The following is a 22,027-nucleotide window of genomic DNA, read 5'->3' on the forward strand; positions in this document are numbered from 1 at the left end:
TGGGAAACAACCTTGGACAAATATCCAGTTAACTTCTTTTCACCTTTATTGCCACATCAACAAAAAGGGAAAGATAATTCTTAGCCTATTTACAGTAAGAGTTTAGCCATCTCACCTTGAAATGGATATGGTAAATGTTATCAGTGTTCTCACTTGCTCCCTTTGGCAGGTTTCTGAATGGATTTCTGAATGGATTCAGAAACCCAGGGGATTTATCCATGTCCCACATTCTTATGTAGGGCATACATGCTTCAAACAAGTCTGCATAAATTTCAGATTTCTGTTCGAGTTATGGTCTTCTGACTTGTCAGCTCAGGGCTCTTTTCCTTTCCCAAATCTCTCTTCCTCCTTTCTTCTGAGTTCCATCTCTTGTAAGTTTTGTATTCTTTCATATTGTATAAAATAATTTCTTTCCATGACAACAAAAAGAGATTAAAATCTATCAGTCATTTGCAGAATTCATGCCTTTACTGATTGGGATTCAAAACACACTTCAACACTGGAGAAGTTATTTTAGAAAAGGAGTAATTTCACAGATGATTATTCCCCAAGCTTTGACCTTGTGCTTCAAAACCAGAATAACTGGGTTCTATTTCCAGCTTCCCAAACATGCTTAGTATCATTCCCTACCGGCTTATACACAGCATTCTGCACCTCCTGAAATATGCCTACTTCATACAAGTTACAAAATGACTGATACTAATTCCTAGCTGAGAAACATTAATTACTAAAGGAGGTCACTAAAAGCAAGAAGTATATTTCTCAACAAACATCAAAGTATTAGTTCTTATGAATCCTTTATAGTGGAACAAAGAAAACAAATCTAACAGCTCAACCAGAATTAGTACCTAGTTTTAAACAGTTTCTTCCAAGATACTTGTCTAAGGTACTGAATGGCAACAAGTTTTCCCTCATTCCAAATATCCCAAATATATTTTTATCTAATCATAGGCTGTCCTCTTCCAATCTATGGTTGCCATTTTCTTCTCTACACTCTGATGGGAATACTTTCAAACATAGCCATATATTGGTTTAAAAAGAGTAAATTCAAATTGTAAGTAGCTATTTCTAGAGAAATACAATCCACTAGAGAGGAGGCAATGTGCCACACATGAGAGACATTATCTAAAACGAGCTACTTACACCACATTTGCATCTGGTGGTGGAAATCTAATGAGTTCTTCGGTAGGGTTACCACCATCTTTTCCTGGACACCTGCTTTTTTTGTGCCAGAAACTGCCTCAGTCAAGCTGTAGGAATCACCAGAGTTTCTTCTGTTTTCTTCTTTCTAATCTTAAATGTGTTCAAGCACAGAGGTCTTATCTTCAAGAACCCTGAGTTACCGGTGTGTGTGTGAAAGGGAGATGTTGAGTCAAATACCTTAGAAGCTGGCTGGAATTTAATCTTACACTTCTGTTAAGAAATGGATAATCAGGAATGTCCAATAAGTAATAAATATTGTAATGAAAATGAGAATTGGCTCAGACTTAAGAGAAACTTACAGTTCTGTGTGAAGAAGAATCAATGAATACCCTAATGTGAACTGTAAATATACTCAAAGCTGTATGTGCTATTTGATCAAGCAGGGTAGCATACATAGTTATGTAGGTATTTACTTATTTCAATAAGGAATAAAAACCAAAGAGCTACTTAAGAAATTGCAGTCTATGACTATGCAAAAAGTGCCTAAAATCTGTAAAAGGTACTGTAAAAACTCCTACTGACAATAGCCCACCCAGATCAGAGTTCATGGTTGCCCTGTACAAGCACAGGTTGAACACATTGCTTTCTCCTTTTCCCACTCTTTATTAGAGCCCTTATGACTATGCAGCGTTGTCATTGAGACTGTAGTGGATTTGTAAGATGTAGATTGATTACCAGTGTAAAAATATTTCCTATCGCTGGATCTTTTGTTACTTTACTAAGACGTAAGAAAAACTTAAGTGTCTGCATTTTGCAGATGGACTAACTGAGCAACAAAGGACATAATAAACATGCCTGAGGTCAGGCACTGAATCAGTAGCAGAAACAAGAATTAAATCCACGTCTTCTGGTTTTTCTAGAACACAGACAATGGAGAAAAGGGCAAGACAAGGGATCAAAAAGCAACGAGGCAAAAGATGCCTTTCCCTAACTAAACAAGATAAGCTTCTGACTCAAAACAGTCCAAGTTAATGCTAAAATCAGCACCAAACTGCTGAACCTTGCAACGGCAAAATGTGAGCATGCCCTTCAGACAAAATCTGAGCATCTCAAAGGCACCAGAGAAAGTGAGAATAGTAAATGACACCAAAACTAAGTCAAGCAGTAGTCAAAATCTACAGCTAACTTCTTCCACGTAGGAGGTAGTCTGTAACTGGGTGGAATTGAGTGAAAAGGTGAAAAAATTTTGTTATTTGATTAAGCTGTGGCCAAGAATTATTCCTCCATAATGCATGACTCATAAATAAAAGAAGCCAGTCTTCTTAAATTATTTTGCCTTTAGTAAAGTATATTGTCTTAGTAAAAACAAACCAGGGTTAGTATGCACTCACTTCTGTTACAGTCCCTGGCAGTTATGAGGAGGAATAAATTTATAGTATAAATCCCATCTGTCTCAAGTGCCCGAACTGCTTAGTAACAGATAAGATATTTCGTAAGAAACACAACAATATACAAGAAGTTAAATTAGACAACTTGTATAAACACTTCAGTTGTGTAACTGTTTAATATATACAGGAGATATCTTAAAGACACTCGTTAGGAGTCACAACTATTCTGTGCCAGTCTTCACTCAGTTTCCTTAGCCACCTTGATCCAGACCTCAAGAAGAAGCCCTACTCCACGTCTTAAATACCTGTTCTTTGGTACTCAAGCCACCAAGAAGCCAGCTTCCCCTTTTCTCAGCTTTTAGGGTTTTGGTTGTTTTTTTTAAAATAAAATTCACTGTCACGGTGAATTTATGGGCAGCTGGTTTCTGTGACCTTATGTGATAAAAAAATTACTGGTTTAAATTTCCCCCATAATTCTAGTTCTTCATGTAATGAATTTTGTTGATTATGCTGCAGATGGTGGCTTGCCATGCCATAGAGGAACAGGCTGAAAGCACCAGCACCTTACCCTGACTGATAGAGCCATCGTTGGTCTTGCTACGCTCTTAAGAGTTTGTTTCTTTGCCAAAGTTTATAGGAAGTGAGGTACACAAAAGTTATGTGACTAGGTCATTAGGGCCCATGAGAAGACATCTCTTTGTTTATCTTCACAATGTTGCCTGTGTGGGTTTTGTTTTTTAGTTGAACTTCGGTGTGCAAAGACATTTTTCTAATCGACTCAGCCTTCCATTTTTGTATGGCAATACCTTGTCAGAGGAAGTACAGACACAGAACAGATGTATTAAAAAATTGAAGCTTCAGAGAGTATATTTTAGCTTTTACATTTTGACACTGAAAAAAAGTTGATGATACACTTTTGAATAGTCTGTCCTTTCAGTTGAGTAAAACTAAAATGGCATACCTTGAAAGATTAAATATTTATTTAAATTATAATGGAGTTGTTACCTCACAGATTCCATTTTCAAAACAGTATCATCCAGTACTTTTATGTACAATCCTGAATGAACAAAAACTTTTGGTGCTTATGAAATTCATAAGGTTGTTGTGGAATTCATATAATCATTTGACAGTGACGTTCACTTAGACACCAGACTTAACTAATGATATTCAAATGATTAGTCCAAAAATAATTAATTTTCTCTTGCTACTGCAGAACTAAGTCCTAAAATCACTGAGCAATGAGTGAATTTCAGCCTTCTGTCAGAATGGTACATCAGGCTTGTTTAACAGTTCTTGGAGTGGATGGCACCACTACCAGGTGATTGCTGCTGCAGAGATGGCATCCTTCCCTCTGTGACTGCGATTATCTGTTCAACAGGCTTAGTTGGAAATATCCTCATTGTGTTCACAACAATACGGTATGGAATTGAATACATTTTTAAGTAAAATTTATTGCTGCAAAAATAAATTATGACTGCACTAGGGAAGTGAATTGCCCAGCAAAGACAAGGGTAGCAAATTTTTCATGTTCTGTTTAGTCGTTGACATTTACTTGTCATTAAAAAAAAATTAAATCATGACTATAGATAGTGGTACTGTATTCCTGCTTAGCATTTTCTGAGGAAGCACTTAAGTGTATGATTGACTTCAAAGATATTCAAGGAAACCAAAATACATGCCTTCTTCCCTGGTTTCCATTATAATTGGCAGCAATTTTCCCATTAGCACACATAAAAGCTAGACTAAACTTTAAACTTTAGTTATGGTACTGGCCAGGCATTCTAATGTTTTACAGAATTCTTTTAAGATAGATGAAATATAGGGTTTTTTCTCCTTTGAAAACTGCACTTTTACCTCAGATTATTTTAATAGCAGGGGTCTATATAACTTCTGTTCATTTACAGCAGCTTCTTAGAACTCATCACTTTTTTCCAGCATCACCTTATTTCTGGAAACAGGGTCTTAGTGCCAGTCAAAGATTCTTTCATGGCAGGAATTAATACCTCAAGATATTTTTGTTGCATACTGAGAAGGTAAAGTTGCTGAAGTTGCTAAAGTTTTTTGGGTCATAAAATCTGACCCAGCCATCCTTTATGCAAGAAAATACCTTCTAGTCTCTTAATTGTAACAAGGTATTTCTTTTTCTGTATAATAATTTGCTCTCAGTTGGCTGATGCTACCACAAACTTTAAATCTATAAGCATGTATCTTGAAAAAGTGGCTTTTATCTGTGGTGCAAACTTAACATAAAGAAATATGACAGCATAATGCTAATAATCTACTTCACACTCTACAAAGATTAATAGACAGACTTCACCCCTACCTACTGTGTTTTTAAAGGAAAGATTTCCAAAGGCCATCTTAGGGCTAAATGTCTGTCAGTCCCTAAGTTTAGTAAACTCCCCTTGAAAGTACCTAAATTCCAATGCCTGGTATGCTCAAGAACGTTGTAGCTCATAATCTGAATGTTCCACAAATGTGGAAACAGTATGTCTGAAGTGAACATAATGGCAATATGACTTTTAAAATGTATGTACAGATAGGAAGGGAAAAATTATTGAATTTCTAAAAATTAATTATAGAGTCTCTAAAATAATGGAATACAAGGAAACTGAGAAGGAACAAAGATATTTTTCCCCTACTGAAAAGCCTTTGTCTAACTTAAAAATATGAGACAAAGGGAATAGACGCAGACAATGACTTGAAAAAAAGGAAATAATTTAAACCATATTTGCTTGAGAAAATTACAGGCATTCAAATTTTTGGGCATGAACATCTATACACAAGAAAAGAATCTGGAAATAGTGTGTTAAAAAGTTAATGTGGTAGTTACCAGCACTAAAAGAGACAGCCACAAGCCTCATATTCTGTAGATGAATGTACATTTAAAATGTAGCTACATTTTGAGAAATAACCATGTCAAATTCTCACCTTCCACTACACAGATCTGATTCTACTCAAAGGCTCTGCTTCAGAGTTGTCTTCTCTCTTTATTGAACACATTTTCTCGTTAATGCATTTTAATTTTGTTAGCATTACAGAGTCAATTCCTTTAAGAGGGAAAGAAGCTATATTATCTCTGTAAGTAGAAAGTTGTTTATTTTCCAGTAGCAAATGCTTTACTGATGGTAGAACACAATAAAGAAAGAACCCTGGCATTTCAGCTCCCCAGTTTTATTTGCAAGTCTGTCAGCTAGGGACAAACATTTTTAAATGTGAATTAAAATAATATTATCTACAACCTTCAGAAAGAAAATAACTAAAATTCCTAATGAACCTTACATGTAATATATGCCTATGCAGTAAGATTTAATATAAAAATTACTAATTCAGTGACTTTTGGCTGGCCGTCCTTGTGTGAATGAATTTCATCTCTGATGAATAATAGAGGGAGTTGAGATATGTTACTATTTAATTTAAAACAAAATGGTGAAGGAAATGCTGCAGGAGTTCAGTATCAGCCAGAAGCACCAGATAGTCTTCATCCCAGCAGCCTAGAAAAGCTGGTCCCTAAAACTGCAGTTCTGCTAGCAAGTGTTTTCTGTAAACCTACTGACTTTGGTGGACCAACTGCTGTGGGAATGGCTGTTTCTGTGTGAAAGGGGAAAATGTGATCCAGACAACCTCAATTAGCTGCGTTAGTCTGACTTTATAATTTTAAGACAGAGTATGTCACAGAAGAGAAAAGGGAATCAAATACAGTTTCAATCATGTATACGTACGTCTTTTCAAGTTAACTTGATTTTTTGTAAGGTAACTAATAGCAAGTGGTAAAATAGTGTTTCCTGAAACAGAGATTGCAAATCATGCCACAACACTTACTACTTGCCTTCTGACTCTTCAGCTGGAGAAGCGTATTTGCAAGTGAATGTAGTCACCAGCAGAATATTTTTGAAACCACTACATAGAGCTAGTCTATCCAGAACACAGATTTTATGTTATCAGAGTTTATATGTTATCGTGTTGGAAATTATTAAGTCAGCTAAGGAACAATCTGAGTTCAAGAGTGATAACATGAGGGAAAAAATAGCTGGTGTGGATGGTACTAGCCAACGTTGATAGGAAACAACATTCCTGAAAAGATTTTGAGGAGAAAACAGGTTAATGTGGAACTTTCAGGGACTGATCATGGGACCAGCAAGATTTACTATTTTCCCTCAGAGACCCGGAGCAAAGGGAGGAGTGCGTCAATAGTATTCTTAATTGCATATGCTGGGGAGATGTGGCTGATGTGAAGAAGTATAAGACTGTCATACAGAAAGAAACAAAAAGAATAGAGGACAGGCTAAAGCAATAGAAATGCTATAACATTTAGCAGCACAAAGCCATAGATTTTCCTTATTAGTATTTTTTTATAAATAGAAAGCACTGCTGTCAGTTAGAAAACAGAGGAAAAACTCGTGGGACTGCCACGGGCTGTCAATAGGCTAAAGCTGCATGGGAAGCACACACAGCTGTAATACGTGTAAGGCTCTGCTTTTCCAGGGGAGAGGGAAATGCTAATGCCATTCTCCAGGCTCACAACAAGGCCTGAAATACAACTCTCACCAGCTGTTTCCCGGACAGATAAGATTCAGATTGGAATAAGAACAGAAAAGAACAATTACTAGAACCAGAAGAATGGAGAACTAAGAAAATTAATCTAAATTTGGGTTTTTTTTAAAAAAAAAGGCTGAGGTGTGTGCTTGCCCTCCATAGATCAGGAGCACATGCAGCAGAAAGGGTACAAGAGCAGCGGGGTAGACCACCATCAGGAGGTATTAAAGGGCAGTGACTGGAAGGTGTTTTTTAGCTTCCAGAACAGTGGTGTCCTGTGATAGCCTTTGGTAGGAGTAGTGGAAGCAAAATTACTTCTGAGGTGAAGTTACTCTGTTATGAGGAGGTATTTTTTGATCATGTTGCCTGTGACAGCCAATGACTTGGTTCTGTGACAAGGGTTATCTCTTCCAATCTTAGGTTCCTGCTTTTCCTAAATTTACCAAAAAACCTCCAACGTGTTAAACAATGTACCCAGTGCCTTACACTATATCTCAGCTGTTCTGTTCTTTATTCCTTGCTGAGATGGGAAATTGTCTCTGTACTGAGACAGCATACTGACAGATTACTCTGATTTCTAAAATTTGTTTTAGATCTGTTTCAGAAGTAAAAAACAAGCTAATGTTAGAAATGCGGGACTTCCCATGATGACGTTTGGCACAGCACTTGATACATGTCTCTAAGTGATGTTATCTGGCTTGACTGTGAGGTTCAGTTAAACAGCAATACCTTTTTGGACCAAGGTATCTTGGACAAACTGTAGCTACAGCTAATCTAATGACAAATGTTAGATGATGGTGTTATTCAACAACAAATTAGATAGTTGAATTACTTGAAAGTATTCACGACTAAATATGATTAAACAAAGGAAGTCACAGAGGCAGAGACGTAGAAGAGAAATGGCTAGCACTTCTTTGTGCAGTTTTCCATAATGGGTTCTGAGCAAGAATCAGTCTCGCAAGATTTAACAGGTCTTATCCAGTTTTACAGATGTGAACAAAGTTTTCTCACCAGGCTTTGATTGCCCAAACCAGTCATCTGGGTGTTCCCAAAGAGGGGCACTACTGACAGTAATACTACCATCTTTGTCATATGCCTAAGACAAGATAAATTGCCCCCAGAGTTCTGTTTCTCTGCAGTGATTATAGGAGCCAAGATCACTCGGAGACATTAGAGGTCTAAATTTCAAACTGAGAAAATTAACTTAGAAGAATCCCACTCTCAATTATAAGGAGAAAAAGATAGTACAAGTCTTTCCTGATAAATACCGAGCTTTTTCAGCTACTAGGGGGACATAACATGTACAGAAATAATACAAGAGGAAGCACTGTGCATGCTTAGCAGCACGAAAGAGCTACAAGATAGTGTTAAGTAGGCATAAGACTGCTAATGTTGGACCTGTTCTTCTCAGGACTTAAGATCTAGGGAAACTCCAAGTGAGAGCAGAAAGGAAGTGGACTATGATTAACATCAGAGCTGGAAATCTAAAAAAGCTTTCTTCAAGCTGGTTTGCTCTGAAAGGTTAGATTTAGTAGGGAAGGACAGGCCTAGGTGGGAGGATGGCTTTAAAGCTGGTGCTACTTGCCATTGCACATGTGGCCCATAAGGGATGCCATTTTAACCTTTCCTATTTGAAGAAAGGGTATGCGCTTGCGTTTTTAAATGTGTGATACCTATAAATCATCTTGTCTTTGACCTGAAAGATCACTTCCAAATTAACACTTAACCTTCTAGTTAATGAAGACTCTCTGTCCAGGAGGGTATAAATAAATTCTGATGACAGCACATAGCACAGTCAGGAGGGATAAATAATTACTGATGACAACACATAATGTATTTGTCATGTTCCTTGAAGTCGTTACTGGAGTGACAGCCAAAATCTGGATTATCACATTGTCATGTCTGCTCAACACTTTTTTTTTTAATGGATTTGGATCATTCAAATCCATTATTTAATGACTCTAAACTGTAGAAGTAGAATTGAAGCAAAGGTACGACTAACCACAGATTTAAAATACTCACAGGTTTTGCAGAATAGCAATTTTCTTTCGTACATTTTTCATAGGGTGCTTCAGAGATGGAAATTAACCTGGCATGCTGGCATGGGTGGAAGGATGAATTGACCAACAAAAATATGGGGTTTGAGTTGAAACTGAGGCTATCACTATTATTTTCCTAGCGCCTTTTTTTTTTTTTTTTTTTTGGTAAAGTGATTGTTATAGCGGAAGGCAAGCACTGCTGCTTTAATAAAATATAAGAAAGTTATAAACTATAAAATGTGGCCAAAATTATTTGAGATTATAAAGTTTACTGCATAAATCACCATTTAAATATTGTGGCTCTGAGCCACCACAGGGAACTACATGAAATTTGTAAGAAAATACGTGTCCTGGCCTCTAGACACTGATTTGAAAAGGCATCATTTTCTGAACCTCAGTGTAAAGCATGAGGCAGTAGGTATTACAACACTTCCCTTTACATCAACCATGGGACAGTTTTTCAGTGTGTGTTCTCCGTTCATTAACATCGTACTGGTTTTGGCTGGGATAGAGTCAATTTTCTCCACTGTAGCTAGTATGGGGCTGTGTTTTAGATTCGTGCTGAAAACAGCATGGTAATTCAGGGATGGTTTCGTTACTGCTGAGCAGTGCTGACACAGCATCGAGGTCTTTTCTGCTCCCCACTTCACCCCCCCGGTGAGTGGGCTGGGGGTGGGCAAGGAGCTGGGAGGGGACACAGCCAGGACAGCTGACCCCAGCTGACCAAAGAGATATTCCATACCATATGACATCCTGGTCAGCAATAAACTTAGGGAGAACGTTGGCCAGGAGGCTGCTGCCTGGGGACTGGCTGGGCATCCATCAGTTGGTGGGGAGCAATTGTATTCATTTGCATCACTTGTCTTTCTTGGGGTTTATTTCTCTTTGTTATTTTCCTTTTCATTAAAATTATTATTGTTATTATATTTCAATTATTCAACTGTTTTTATCTCAACCCACAAGTTTTCTCACTTTTACCCTTCCGATTCTCTCCCCCCCCCGCCTCCTACTGGGGAGGGAAGGAGTGAGCAACTGAGCAGTGTTTAGTTGCTGGCTGGGCAAGCATAAAGTGTGCAAGTTTAGAATTTGAGATTTGCATTCTCCACAAGTAATTTCCAATTTTGTATTATTTATCCTGTTAATGTAAATGAAATAAAGCAGAAGACAACCTTTTTAACTTTTTCATAAAATGACATGTACAGGCAGTTTTCAGATGCTTTGAAACCTGTGTGCTGGAGCGTAATGGTACCATTTGGTGCCTTGCAGGAAATACAGTTTGGGCCTTTTCTTTTCCTGGAAATTTTGCATCCTTCACTGTTCACAAAGCTAAGGCACTGGAGGAAAAATATCACTTATGCATCATTTTCTCCACAAGCTCCTGCTATTAGTGCCAGCAGATACAGTTTATAGATGTCTGGCTTTGGTTTCAGTTATCATAACCAGATGACAATGAATCATACTTTATAATTTATTTTAAATGTTTGAAAAAAATACTTTTGTTTGTTTAGTCCCTGTAGCTCAAATTTGTTTCTTTGGAAACAGTTATTTCATGGTTTGTAGCATACAGTGAAGGCAACATGAAAAATAAAAAATTAGGAACTCTTCTCACACGGGTCCTTTCAGGAAATGATGGTCATAGAGTTGGGCTTCTGAAGGTGGTTTGTGGGTGGAATTCTCCCAGCTGCAGGTTATTCTGAGTCTTCCAATAAGAATGATAAATAAACTGGTACTTTGCAATAGACTGGGGGAAAAAAAAATGGTTAGAGATACTGAGAGGAAGCCTAGAAAAACAGCTTAGAATAGACATCTAATTTGTAAGTGAATGTAGGTAAGGTGATTTCTATATGGAGACTGTAGATAAGGCCCTTTTTAATAAAGTCCTGTAATTAAAAAAACATGTTATAAATATCAGTGCTTTTCAAAGACACTTTGTGCTTCTTCATTTGATTTGTATAGAATAAGGCAATTCAAAGTCAAGAATTCTTTCAATAGCATGTATAGCATTGCTCCAGGCCTAAAGCAGGGGGTGTACTAAGATGAGGATTATGTTTTGGTAAAGGAATCTAGAAAAACATACATATCACACAAAAGCTATGCAACATAGACATTATAAAATGGCAAAGCCAAACTCTCAGTACTTATATGAAGACTCTGCATACAATTTTAATTCAGTTGTATTCCCTGTTGTGGTAAAAACTTCATGAGACTATCTTTAAATATTTGATCAGATGCTATTTTTTTCCCCAGAGGACCATTCCTCTTTCAGCAGTTCCCTTTTTACCTTGAGCACTCAAGAACCTCCTGTCTGCATCTTTAAGCAAGATTCTGCCCTGGGTTAACTCCATTGCAGAAAAGCTCTGATCTCACCCCCCATTTATGCTGGGCTGATATTTCTGGAGTTTCTATGTCCATCAGACCTGTGTTTATTTTGAAAACTTTATAGTTTTCAAAGGAGAATATGGATAATTGTGCTGATGTTAATAAATTAAATATTTATTAAAACTCAGGTCAAAAAAATTCAACCTGACTGGAAAGCAGTCATATAACATATATTTCTGAAACATATTTTATTGAATATTGAATATATAATCAAAATATATTTCTGTTGAGCCTAAAATGTTTCGTTTGAAACATCTTTGGGTCGACAAACTTCCTATAACTCTAAAACAGTGGTTCTGGTGGTGTGCATATTTGTGTGCGGTTCAGTTTTGAGGTCTGCTGTATCAACAGTATAGTTGGAAAACGGTACAGTAACTGTGTCAGGTAATCATCTTCATGTCTCCCAATTTATTTTGGAACGCAGAAGAAAACTATGCCAGATATCTATACCTGCAATCTGGCTATAGCAAATTCAATTTGTATCTTGGCATGCCCTTTCTCATTCGCTAATGGACACAAGTAGGCGAGTGGGGTTTTGGCAGCCCTCTTTGCAGCATCATTACCTCCCTGGACACATGCAACCAGTCTACGTGCGGTGCCATTACGACCTCAATGAGTTTGGACAGACACATAGTTTTACATTTTCATTCTGTATCCCAGGTAAAATTTATGCAAAGCTGTAGTAATTCAAGAATGAGAAATGCCATCCATCATGGTTAATGTTTTTTTGAAAACTGCAGAAATCCTTTTCTGACATTTGTGGAGGTGGCAGGAGTATTTTAAGTCTCACTATAGCATCACACTATGCACAAGGCCTTAAGGGATCCTCGTCACCACTAGTGGTATTATTCTGGGGAATATCTTTAGAGATGCAGCTTTCAGTAAAGGCTTAATGTCACCAAAACTAGATTTGTTTTAACAACTCTTGTTTAAGATAAAAAATTGGCTTCCAGGCGGCCTGCAGAAACCTACTATATCTATTTATTAGCGATATTAAAAAATGTTGGGAGGTTTAAAACTTTTTTAAAATTCAGTAAGAATACAACAAGAATTTTAGCTTTTATTGTAACTTCAGATTTCAAAACCAGCTTCTGTATATTCTTGACCTTAAGGAAAAAGTGACCAAATTCAGCAAAAATAACATCTACTTTGGACCAAGAAAGTCTTCGTTCATATGTCTGGTTTTTTTGTTTTCCTTCATGCTTTCTCAAACTAACAGAGATGCCTTAGAAGAAGACATCTCACCCCACCAAGGCCCTCCCAAGTCTCCCTCCAACATTCCCCCAGCGCTTCCCTAGCACCACCCCCCTGCTCTCCCGCTGCCTGGACTCCTACCCAGCCCCACAAGGAGAACTGACGTTTCCCAGCCTTACACCCCTCAACAAATATCCCTTGCAGCCCACCCAGAAGTTTCCATGACCCTCACCCCTGTATACCTTCACAGCCCCGACACCACGTCCACACGTACACCCCCCCCCCCACAAAGGGCTTCCCGACACCTCTCCCAGCCAGGCCCCCCCGCCCTGCCACCCCCGCTGCGCTGCTGGAACAAGCATTTGGTCACCGACCGCCCAGGGCTGCAAAAGACATCTGGTGCCCTGGCAGCGCCAGGAGGCAGCAGGACCCACCTCCGCAGCTGCGAGCAGGGCAAGAGGCACCGGGCAGCAAGACCCCAACCAGGGCTGCTACACACACCCCCCCACCCACCACCAGGTCTGCAGCACCGACGTCTATTTGCCAGGTGGCTGCAGGGCAGGGCCACGCAGGCCATGGGGCAGGGCTGGGACAGGCAAAGCCATATGCGGTAGTAGAAAGAGACAGAGTGCCAGAGATACCGCTTTTTATATCAATGGATACTATTCTTCAGTATGCATAAATCGAGAGTCTTTTTCTTTATCTCAACCCTTCACACCCGCGCCTACAGTTTTTAAAAAGGCTTTAAAGCCACCCGCCAACTGCCGCCGCACGCAGTGTTGGCACTGCTATTTTTTTGAGTGCGGCAGGGGCTGTGCCATTTTGAGGGCGGCAGCACGGGCGGCGCCATTGGTAGCGCGGAGGCACGGGCGGCGCCGTTTTGAGCGCGGCGGCGGCGCCGTTTGGAGTGGGGCACGGGCGGCGGCCTTTGCAGCGCAGCGGTGGCGCCATTTTGAGTGCGGCGGCACGGGCAGCACCAGCTGCGGCACGGCGGCGCCACTACCGGCACCACTTGCAGAGGGGCGGTGGCGCCATCTGGAGTGCGGCGGGGGCGGTGCGATTAGCAGCGCGGTGGCAGCGTCACGGGCACCATTTGCGGCGCGGCGGCGAGGACGCGGTTTCAACTCGCGATCGGCAGAATTCGTCCCGCGTCCAGGAGCATGGTTCGAGCGCCGTAAGAGCAGAACCGTGGCATTGCCGTGTGAGGGGCAATTGAAACCGTGGAGGGGCGCAGCCGTTCCGCACCCCCGCGGTCTCCAGGTGGGGGGCCTGTCGCCAGGGGCGGGGCCGTTGCAGCACCGAGCACCCGCGGGCTGCGTTTGTCCCGGGGCTGCAGCGGCGCTGCAGTTCCGTACTCCCGTGCCGAGCGCGCTCTGGCAGCGTGCTCGGGGGACGGCAGCGGCGGCTCCTCACCAGGAGGCAGCAGCGGGCGCCGCGGGATCGCGACGCCGTTAACAAAGGCCGGCAGCGCCGAGTGGAGAGGCGCCACCGCAGATCCGCGGCGCCAGGGCTGCAGTACGGACCCCTGGCCACTAGATGACAGCAAAAGCACACAACCAACTGGGCGGCTGCAGTATCCAACTTTGGTCGCCAGGTGGCAGCAGTTCTCCACCAACCCTGTGCTGAGCACTGGCAGGGCGAGCACTCGCCCTCCCCAGAAGCAATGCCGCCAATAATTGACTACCTGGGGCTTTATCTCTTACCAGTTTGGAGCCTGTCCTCCCACGAGGGAATGCTGCCTCTCACGGGAGACCTGGTCCATCACTCTGTCCTGGAGTAGTCCCACATTCTCCCGAGGAACTGCTGTCTCTGATTAAACGCCTGACCCATCACTCTGTCCTGAAATAATGCCCGCACTCCCCAAAAGAAATGATGCCATAAATTGGCTACCTGGGGCTTTATGTTCTTACCGTTTTGGAGCCCGGCCTCCCACGAGGGGACGCTGCCTCTCACAGCAGACCTGGTCCGTCACTCTGCCCTGGAGTGGTCCCCTACTTTCCCAAGGAAATGCTGTCTCCGACTAGATGCCTGGCCCATCATCCTGTCCTGAAAAGGTGACCACCCTCCCCACAAGCAATGCTGCTGCTAACTGCCTCTCTGGGGCTTGATCTCTTACCTGTATAGAGCCTGTCCTCCCACGAGGGGATGCTACCTACCTCTCACAGGAGACCTGGTCTGCCACTCTGTCCTGGAGTAGTCTCACATTCTCCCAAGGAAATGCTGTCTTATGTCATTGAAGGCCCTCGTCGAGTTTCACGGCCTAAACGTACCTCAGTTAGGATCTTGTTTTTTCAGTTGGTGGGGTCAAGAGATAGCACACAGATACCAGCAGAGAAAATAACCGTTATGTACTCTTTGTCTCAAAGGAATACAGAAAATAAGACAAGAAGCACGTACAAAAGGGATCAGCCTACAAGACCCTCATTCAGGCAGATAAGCGAGGCAACGCACCTCATCAGTCCTACCGCCAGTTAGCTACAGCAATAAAGAATGATACCTATTCCAATTGCCCCGGTATGTTACCATACTCCAGACGTGCAGGCACTGGGGAGCCCCTCTTGCAGCAAGGATTTGGAGAGCCTCTCTCGGCAATGGAGAAGTGCTACACAGGGTGTCCCCTTGTAGCTGAAGTCTCCAAAGTTGCTGCAAGAGGGTCCAGCTTTTGAACTATGGAATAAACAAGCTCACCTCATTGCAAATGCAGAAATATCTGGTTTCGCTTGCCTCTCAGATCCCAACAAAGCCTGGCCAGGGCTCAGGGAGGACCCGAGGGAGTTTCCTTTATCTACTGCATTTTGACCATGTGGTTCCAAAGAGGGCCAAACAGCTGGATCCACAGCCTTGGCCACCCGCCTCTAAGCAAGAAAGGATGCGCTATCTTGATGATAACACCCCACCCCCAAACTCCCCTCAAAAGCCCTTAAACCCCCTAAACCCCCTTAAAACCCCTTAAACCACCTTAAAACCCCTAAACCCCCTTAAACCACCTTAAAACCCCTAAAACCCTTAAACCCCCTTAAAGTCCCTAAACCCTAAAACACCTTACCCCTTAACACCCTAAACCAGCTAAAAAATATAAACCCTAAAACCCCTAAATCCTAAAGGCCCTTAACCCTAAAACCCATAAAAAACCTAAACCCTAAAACCCATAAAAAACCTAAACCCTAAAACCCATAAAAAACCTAAACCCTAAAACCCCTAATCATCCTTAAACCTAAAAATCCTAAAACCTAAACAACTGAAACGCTAAAAACACTAAACCATAAACAACCTAAACCCCTAAACAACTTAAAACCTAATACCCCTAAACCTCCTTTAACCCTAAACCCCCCAAAACCTAAACCCTAAAAACCCTTAACACTCTTAAACCTAAACTCTAAATCCTAAATTTAAACCTTAAAACCCCTAAACACCCTAAACCCTAAAAAAACTTAACAACCCAAAACCCTAACAACCCTTAAAACCCTTAAACCTAAAAAATCTAAACCCTAAAACCCCTGCACAGCCTAAACCCTAAAACCCTAAACAACATAAACGCTAAAAAGACTGAACACCCTAAACCCTAAAAACCCTAAACACCCTTAAACCTAAAACCCCTAAACCCTAAACAACCTAAATCCTAACCCCTTAACACACTTTAAAAACCTTAACCCCTAAATAACCTAAACCCTAAACACCCTTAAGCCTAAATACCTGAAACCCTAAAAACCCAAAATCCTAAAACCAAAGGCACCCATCCAAACCCTGCAAAGGCCAAAAAGCTGAAAAAAAGCCACTCTCCACAAAAAAAACCCCACACCACACAGAACACAAGATAAGATCACACTACCACAACCCCAGGAACCCAGGGCCAACAAACCCAGATTCTGTCCATAACGATAACATGCTGTAACACTTTACTCACTTAACCTCTGGCATACCATAACCCTGTTGCCCCAAAACCCCAGCACATTGTAGCCCTAAGGCAACATGAAATGGAACACAAAGTCCCTGGAGATCTCTGCCAGGGCCTTCATGTGGTCCCTGACCTCAGGCATCACAACTTTGAAGTGAGACCAAGATAGAGGCACCAGGACAACGCCAGCGTCCATCTTCACACCCTGAAAAAGTGCCTGGGATAAACGCTCCTGGGGAGAGAGGCTGAGGCACTCGGAGGCTTTGAACCGGCCAGCCACAATCACAGGGCTTCAGCTCATCATTTCTGTGTCAGAGCCACCAGGCAGATGGTCCCATCCTCCCTGAGAGACTGCTCAGGGCACCTGTACCCAGCTCCAGGGGGCTGGATACACAGCCTCGGATCCATGGCGGGGAGGGGTGCTTTAATGCTGGGAGCAGGATTTCTAACAGTGCCCCTGGAAGCCTGAGAAACATCCCTGCACTGCTCCACATGTCACCAAAAGCAGGGGCTGAGGAAGGCTGCTTTGGGGCCCGTCGAGGGAACCAGCTCCCCTGGGCTGCTCTGTGGCCACCGGCTGCCGTTGCTGTCACGCGGGTCTCAGTGCTGCTCTGCAGTTGGCCATCACCTCTCCAGCGCACCACACATCTGCACTGGCTCTCCCTGGGAACAGAGATCACAAGCGAGGGATGGGCTTGGCTTTGCCCCCCGTCCCAGGCTGCCACCAGAGACCTGCCACCCCCACCCCAGCTGTGCAATGTGGGCACCACGTACAGCTGCAGATGTGGGTCAGGGCAGCTGTGGGCAGGGGGCAAGCCCCGTGGCGGTGCCACCAGCGCCAGCAGCAGGCAGAGCTGGGGAAAGCGAGGGGATGCCCAGGGCAGCTGGCGGCGGGGCGCAGCACCCTCAGCAATGCCCGGCTCCTTGCGCCTCGGCCCCAGGGCTGCAGCGCAGGGCTGGCCCCAGCTGGGGCTCGGCTGGGAGCAGCCAGGCAGGCCCCCCCGGCAGCCCAGGCACACGCCTGCGCCCTGCATGTGGCAGCCTGGTCCTTTGCAATCGACCGCGTGGCATCCAGAGATGAGCCCTGTGGGCCCTGCCCTGGGCCTGAGCCATCTCTCCAAGAATGAGGCCTTGCCTCGGCTTCTGTCCCTAAAATCCCTCCCTCCGGCCCCCACGGTCCATCCCTAAAACACTTCCCCTCACCCCCAGTCCCTGTGAGCGGGGAATCCACCTCCCCAGCTTCGGCCCGGGTGGCGCAAGCCCCCCCAGCGCTCACCCTGCCATCCACATGGTTCCTGGAAGAAACACCATCCCGCCATGCCCACAGGCAAACTGCTATCCCTATGGACACAATGGGGGCAGCTGGCATATGGGGGTCACTCTCGGGGCTATTCTAGTGAGCAACACTCAGAAAGGCCAAAAGCTGGAGTGCAGAGTTGATGCCAGCATTACAGCCGGTTGCAAGCGAAAGGCACCCAATGGACGTGGGAGCTGCTGGGAGGGAAACTGCCACGTCGGGACGGTTGGGAATCTCAGGCTGCCTGGGAGGGAGCTCCATCAAGCGCTCAGAGGCGAGGCTTGAGATCCTTGCAGCCATGGAGTTTTTTGCATGGAGAGTTGCGCTAAGCAAGGCTGGTTTATCACTTTGGCTACAACACGAGGGTGCTGCACCCCTGCATGTGTGCTTCCCCTGAGCCGACAGAGAACTTTCTCTCCTGGGCTTTGTTCCTTCTGGGACAGTGGCTGTGAGCGACGCAGGGCTGTCAGATATGCACAGCAGGAGTCGAGGGGCTCAGAACGGATAAATGCCCCAGCCTGTGCCTGGCCCTGCCCCTCTCATACAGCCTCCATGGCAGTTACCTTTCAGCTGAATAGAACCATCAACGAAGTTACTTGTACATAGAAAAAGGGGACATCGCATACCATGAAGCAAAGCCAAGAAGGTGACACCTGATTTTAAAAAAGAATATATTTAGTACATCACAAAAAATGCGGTGGAACTCACTCTTCCAATTGGATTAGGCAGGAGGAAAATGGATTTGGAAAGCAAATAAAAATCACTCACTTCAAGCTATAAGGTGGCTACTAAACATGGACTCTCCCGTGCATGTCCTGCTCATTAGTTCCGTGCTTTGGACATGCCTGCAGTTTCGCTGAAGCACCCTCTCTGTGTTTCTCTTCCAAAGTGGTTCCTAGGACATCTGCATAAGGAAGCTGCCTGAAGAAATCACCGTTTGTTATCCTGTCGGGTTTCAGCCAGGGCAGATAGCCTGTGCTGAAACCTGACTACAAACTGCTGGCATCGCAGCTTGTGGATCCTAAGAAAAAGGAGGTACACGATATGAATTTACGGTACAAGGCTGTCATTGAAACAAGCCATGTGAAGTGGAATATAGTACTTTTAGCAACAGTGAAATAGCGTACATTAAAAAACTAATCATCTATATACAAAAAAAGTAATGAAAACTTATTTTCAGGACATTTCTCAAGATCTTGAGAAAGATACCTTTGTTACTGGTAAGGAAAGAAGAAGTAAGAAACTAAAAAGTGTCCATCCCAATACACACACCACCACCACAAACACCACCCCCACCCCCCACCAAATTACCTCAGGTGAAATGTGGCCTTTTTAAAAAGTACCAGCATCTAAGGTGTATGTAGTGACCTGGAACAACGTTGCTGCATATTTGGGATTCAGATGATACAGGGCAGTGTGAGGATTGCTAACAGACAAAACAGTAGGACTTACTTTGCCTCTTTATTTCGGTAGCTGGGTGAATAGCTAAGGATTGAGGCTCTTGGGGCGAGGCGTCTGCTTACCCTTGAGCAAACAGTACTTCAATAAGTGTAAAACAAAACCTGCAACATTGGGAATGGCATTTTCCTGCTGACATGCATTTTTTTCCAAACACCAGGTGTCTGCTTCCTATCTGGGGCCATCTTTGTGCACACTAAATATAGTTCATGCACTTAGTGCAGTGTTCAGAGTTTTGAAAGATGGACAGCAGTGTCTGGTACACACCTGGGCTTCTTGACCTTCCTGAATTTTTTCAACGGTTGATCTCCAAAAGCTTTTTTTCTCTCCTTTTCTCTTCTGGTATGCTTTCAGCCTCTTTTCCAGAGGCCTGTTTTTTCTTTCCGTTTCTTTGCTTTTCATTTTCCTGAAATGAAAGACCCTGCAAACCTTGATATTCCACAGCGTTATTAGATTGGTAAAACCATGATCAACTGGAATCAGTTCTTATTTTAAACAAAGGGAGCTCATTTTACCTTCTTTCCTCTGAAAGGCTCATCAGCTATTTGGGGTCTACCGAGGAGTCTGCTGTGCTCTCAGGGGTGGTTGGAGGCAAAGGTACAAGCACCTGAACCAGAAAAATAAGTTGACAGGTGGCAAGACACCTAGAGTAGTAAGCTACTGTTTTCCAAATTGCTACCTTAGCTCCTCAAATAAGATCCCTTTGGTTGCTTTGCATTATCCACATTTTGCACAGTTGTAAGATAGGCTTCAGGAGCTCTGATGAATTGGGATGATGGACTGCCCCTTGCGGGCTGGGGCACCGCAAACTGGAGGGGCCTTGGAGGGTAGGACAGACCTCAGAGAAACACAGGGAAAGGAGGGCAAGAAAAGCCTTGCCAGCTTCTTTCTGCTGGGGTTTCTTCTGCCTTCCTGGGACACGGTTCTGCTGTTACCCTTTGAGCAGCATTATCCCATTCTGGGGCGTGAGCCTTTTATTTTTAAGTCTGCTGTTTTGTATTGGTCTTCTTGTAAGTATTTAGATTGATTAAGCACATTCCCGATGCATCTGAACCTTTCTGTTTTTTCTTCTCTATCATTACAGGGTGAGAAAAGTCAAACAGACAAGGGATCTAATGACAGAAAAAGGCACAGCAGCTACTTGGACCTATCAGAAACTACTGTCATACATGAGAAACATCACATTGTTTGTTGGCCTGACATCCCTCTACTATTTCTGATTTCACCACTATATCTGCCCCTGCTTCTTTGTAGAGGAGGAACAGAGACGGTGCTGTGTCCAAGAAGTCTTTTGCCTGGGGCTCTGTGTTTCCTTCACCTACATGGCTCCTTTGATCTTCCAAACGCACTTCTGGAACACAAAAGTACATGCAGCAAAGTGACTTCGTGGAAGTGGACAACACCTAAACCAAAATCCACCAGCAGCACAATAAGGAATAGGACCAGAAGCCCCAGATTTTGAAAACCCTCAGCCCCTCCTCATACCTGTGCATCTGTCCATAGGTACTGGCACCTCCTTGGCTGATGGAGGGGAGAGGCCAGCCACCTCCTCTCCAAAGATGTCCCCGCAGTTTTCAATCACAAACTCCACCAGCACCTTCACCTGCACACATCAAAGCCTTGGTATCAGCCTACGAGTTTTCTCGCTTTGAGCCTCCCAGTTCTCCCTGCCATCCCCCTGGGGAGGGAGGGAGCAAGCAGCTGTGTGGTGCACAGCTGGCAGCCCCACCTAAACCACAAAAGCTTATGAACAAAATAGTTAGCTGGTTGATGGTGAGAGTACTCATCCTTTGTCCTCCATCAGGGCACGGGCGTCTCCCATTCACATTGGGATGCACAAAAGCCTCAGCAATCCAGCTGCTGTTGGAGCTGCTGGAAAAGCTTTTTGGGTGAGCAGACATATTTGTAGTGGCCAGCGTGGCAGTTTGGTTTATACCATTGCACTGAGTGTGGGGGTCTGGAGAAACTGCCCAGCAGTCAGTGTGCAGGGATGACGGCCACAGGGGATAGCAAGCTGCAGGTGATGGGCAGCGGCAACACCGTGTCTGCCTGCGTGTTGCCCTGGCTCTGAGCTAATGGCGCTGCTCCCCGATGGAGCATCCATCAAGCCTCAGCACGAGTTGTGTCTTAGCCAGAATCCGAGCAGAAGCTGAGAGGACAGTGACACCTCCAGAGGTGGTGTCACCTACCTCCCTGCGTGACTGTGCTGCAGTGTGAGTCCTAAAGCACCTGAGCTCAGCCGTGATGCCCACTGGCAAGAAGTCTGGGCCAAGGGATGATCCCAAAGTCCTCCCCTAGGACACACCATCAAACAATATCTGCCTAGTCCCCAATTATCACATGGCAGACAGTCAGAAGAGAGGAAAGATCATTTTATTGAGGACATCATCTGCAGGCTGGGGTGTGGTGGCTACACAGGAGCCCCAGGGCTTCAGACAAGAAAACAGCACCTGCAACGATAAGAGCCAGAAAGCACTGCTAAAGCCACAAAGCTAGGATGAGGCATGACTTGGTTGTCCTTGCTTTGGGGAACACTTTACAAAGTGCCTTGCCTCAGCACTCCCACCCAAAAGACTGGTTCTCTTCATTTACTCCAGCACCCTCAGCAGACAATAAAAGCCTTACACAAGCAGCCTGCCACGGCAAGAAAGGATTTTCAAATGGAATGTTACTGCCTGTGGAACAGGGTTTAATAGGC

The 22,027-nt window shown here is 43.7% G+C and overlaps 1 protein-coding gene across 1 annotated transcript; it reads left to right on the forward strand.

Moving 5' to 3' along the window:
• Positions 1–3,769: 3,769 nt before the first annotated feature.
• On the forward strand, positions 3,770–12,930 carry MCHR2 (melanin concentrating hormone receptor 2; the record flags this gene model as incomplete). The annotated part of the gene is given in 6 exon segments (XM_080389632.1): positions 3,770–3,785; positions 3,788–3,868; positions 3,871–3,956; positions 11,910–11,967; positions 11,970–11,992; positions 11,996–12,930. Coding segments are annotated over 6 exon segments (474 nt in total). The 3' UTR covers positions 12,206–12,930.
• Between the last annotated feature and the right edge of the window lie 9,097 nt (positions 12,931–22,027).

Source organism: Falco punctatus (assembly GCF_963210335.1).
Source record: "Falco punctatus genome assembly, chromosome: 5".
NCBI classification, from domain to species: domain Eukaryota; kingdom Metazoa; phylum Chordata; class Aves; order Falconiformes; family Falconidae; genus Falco; species Falco punctatus.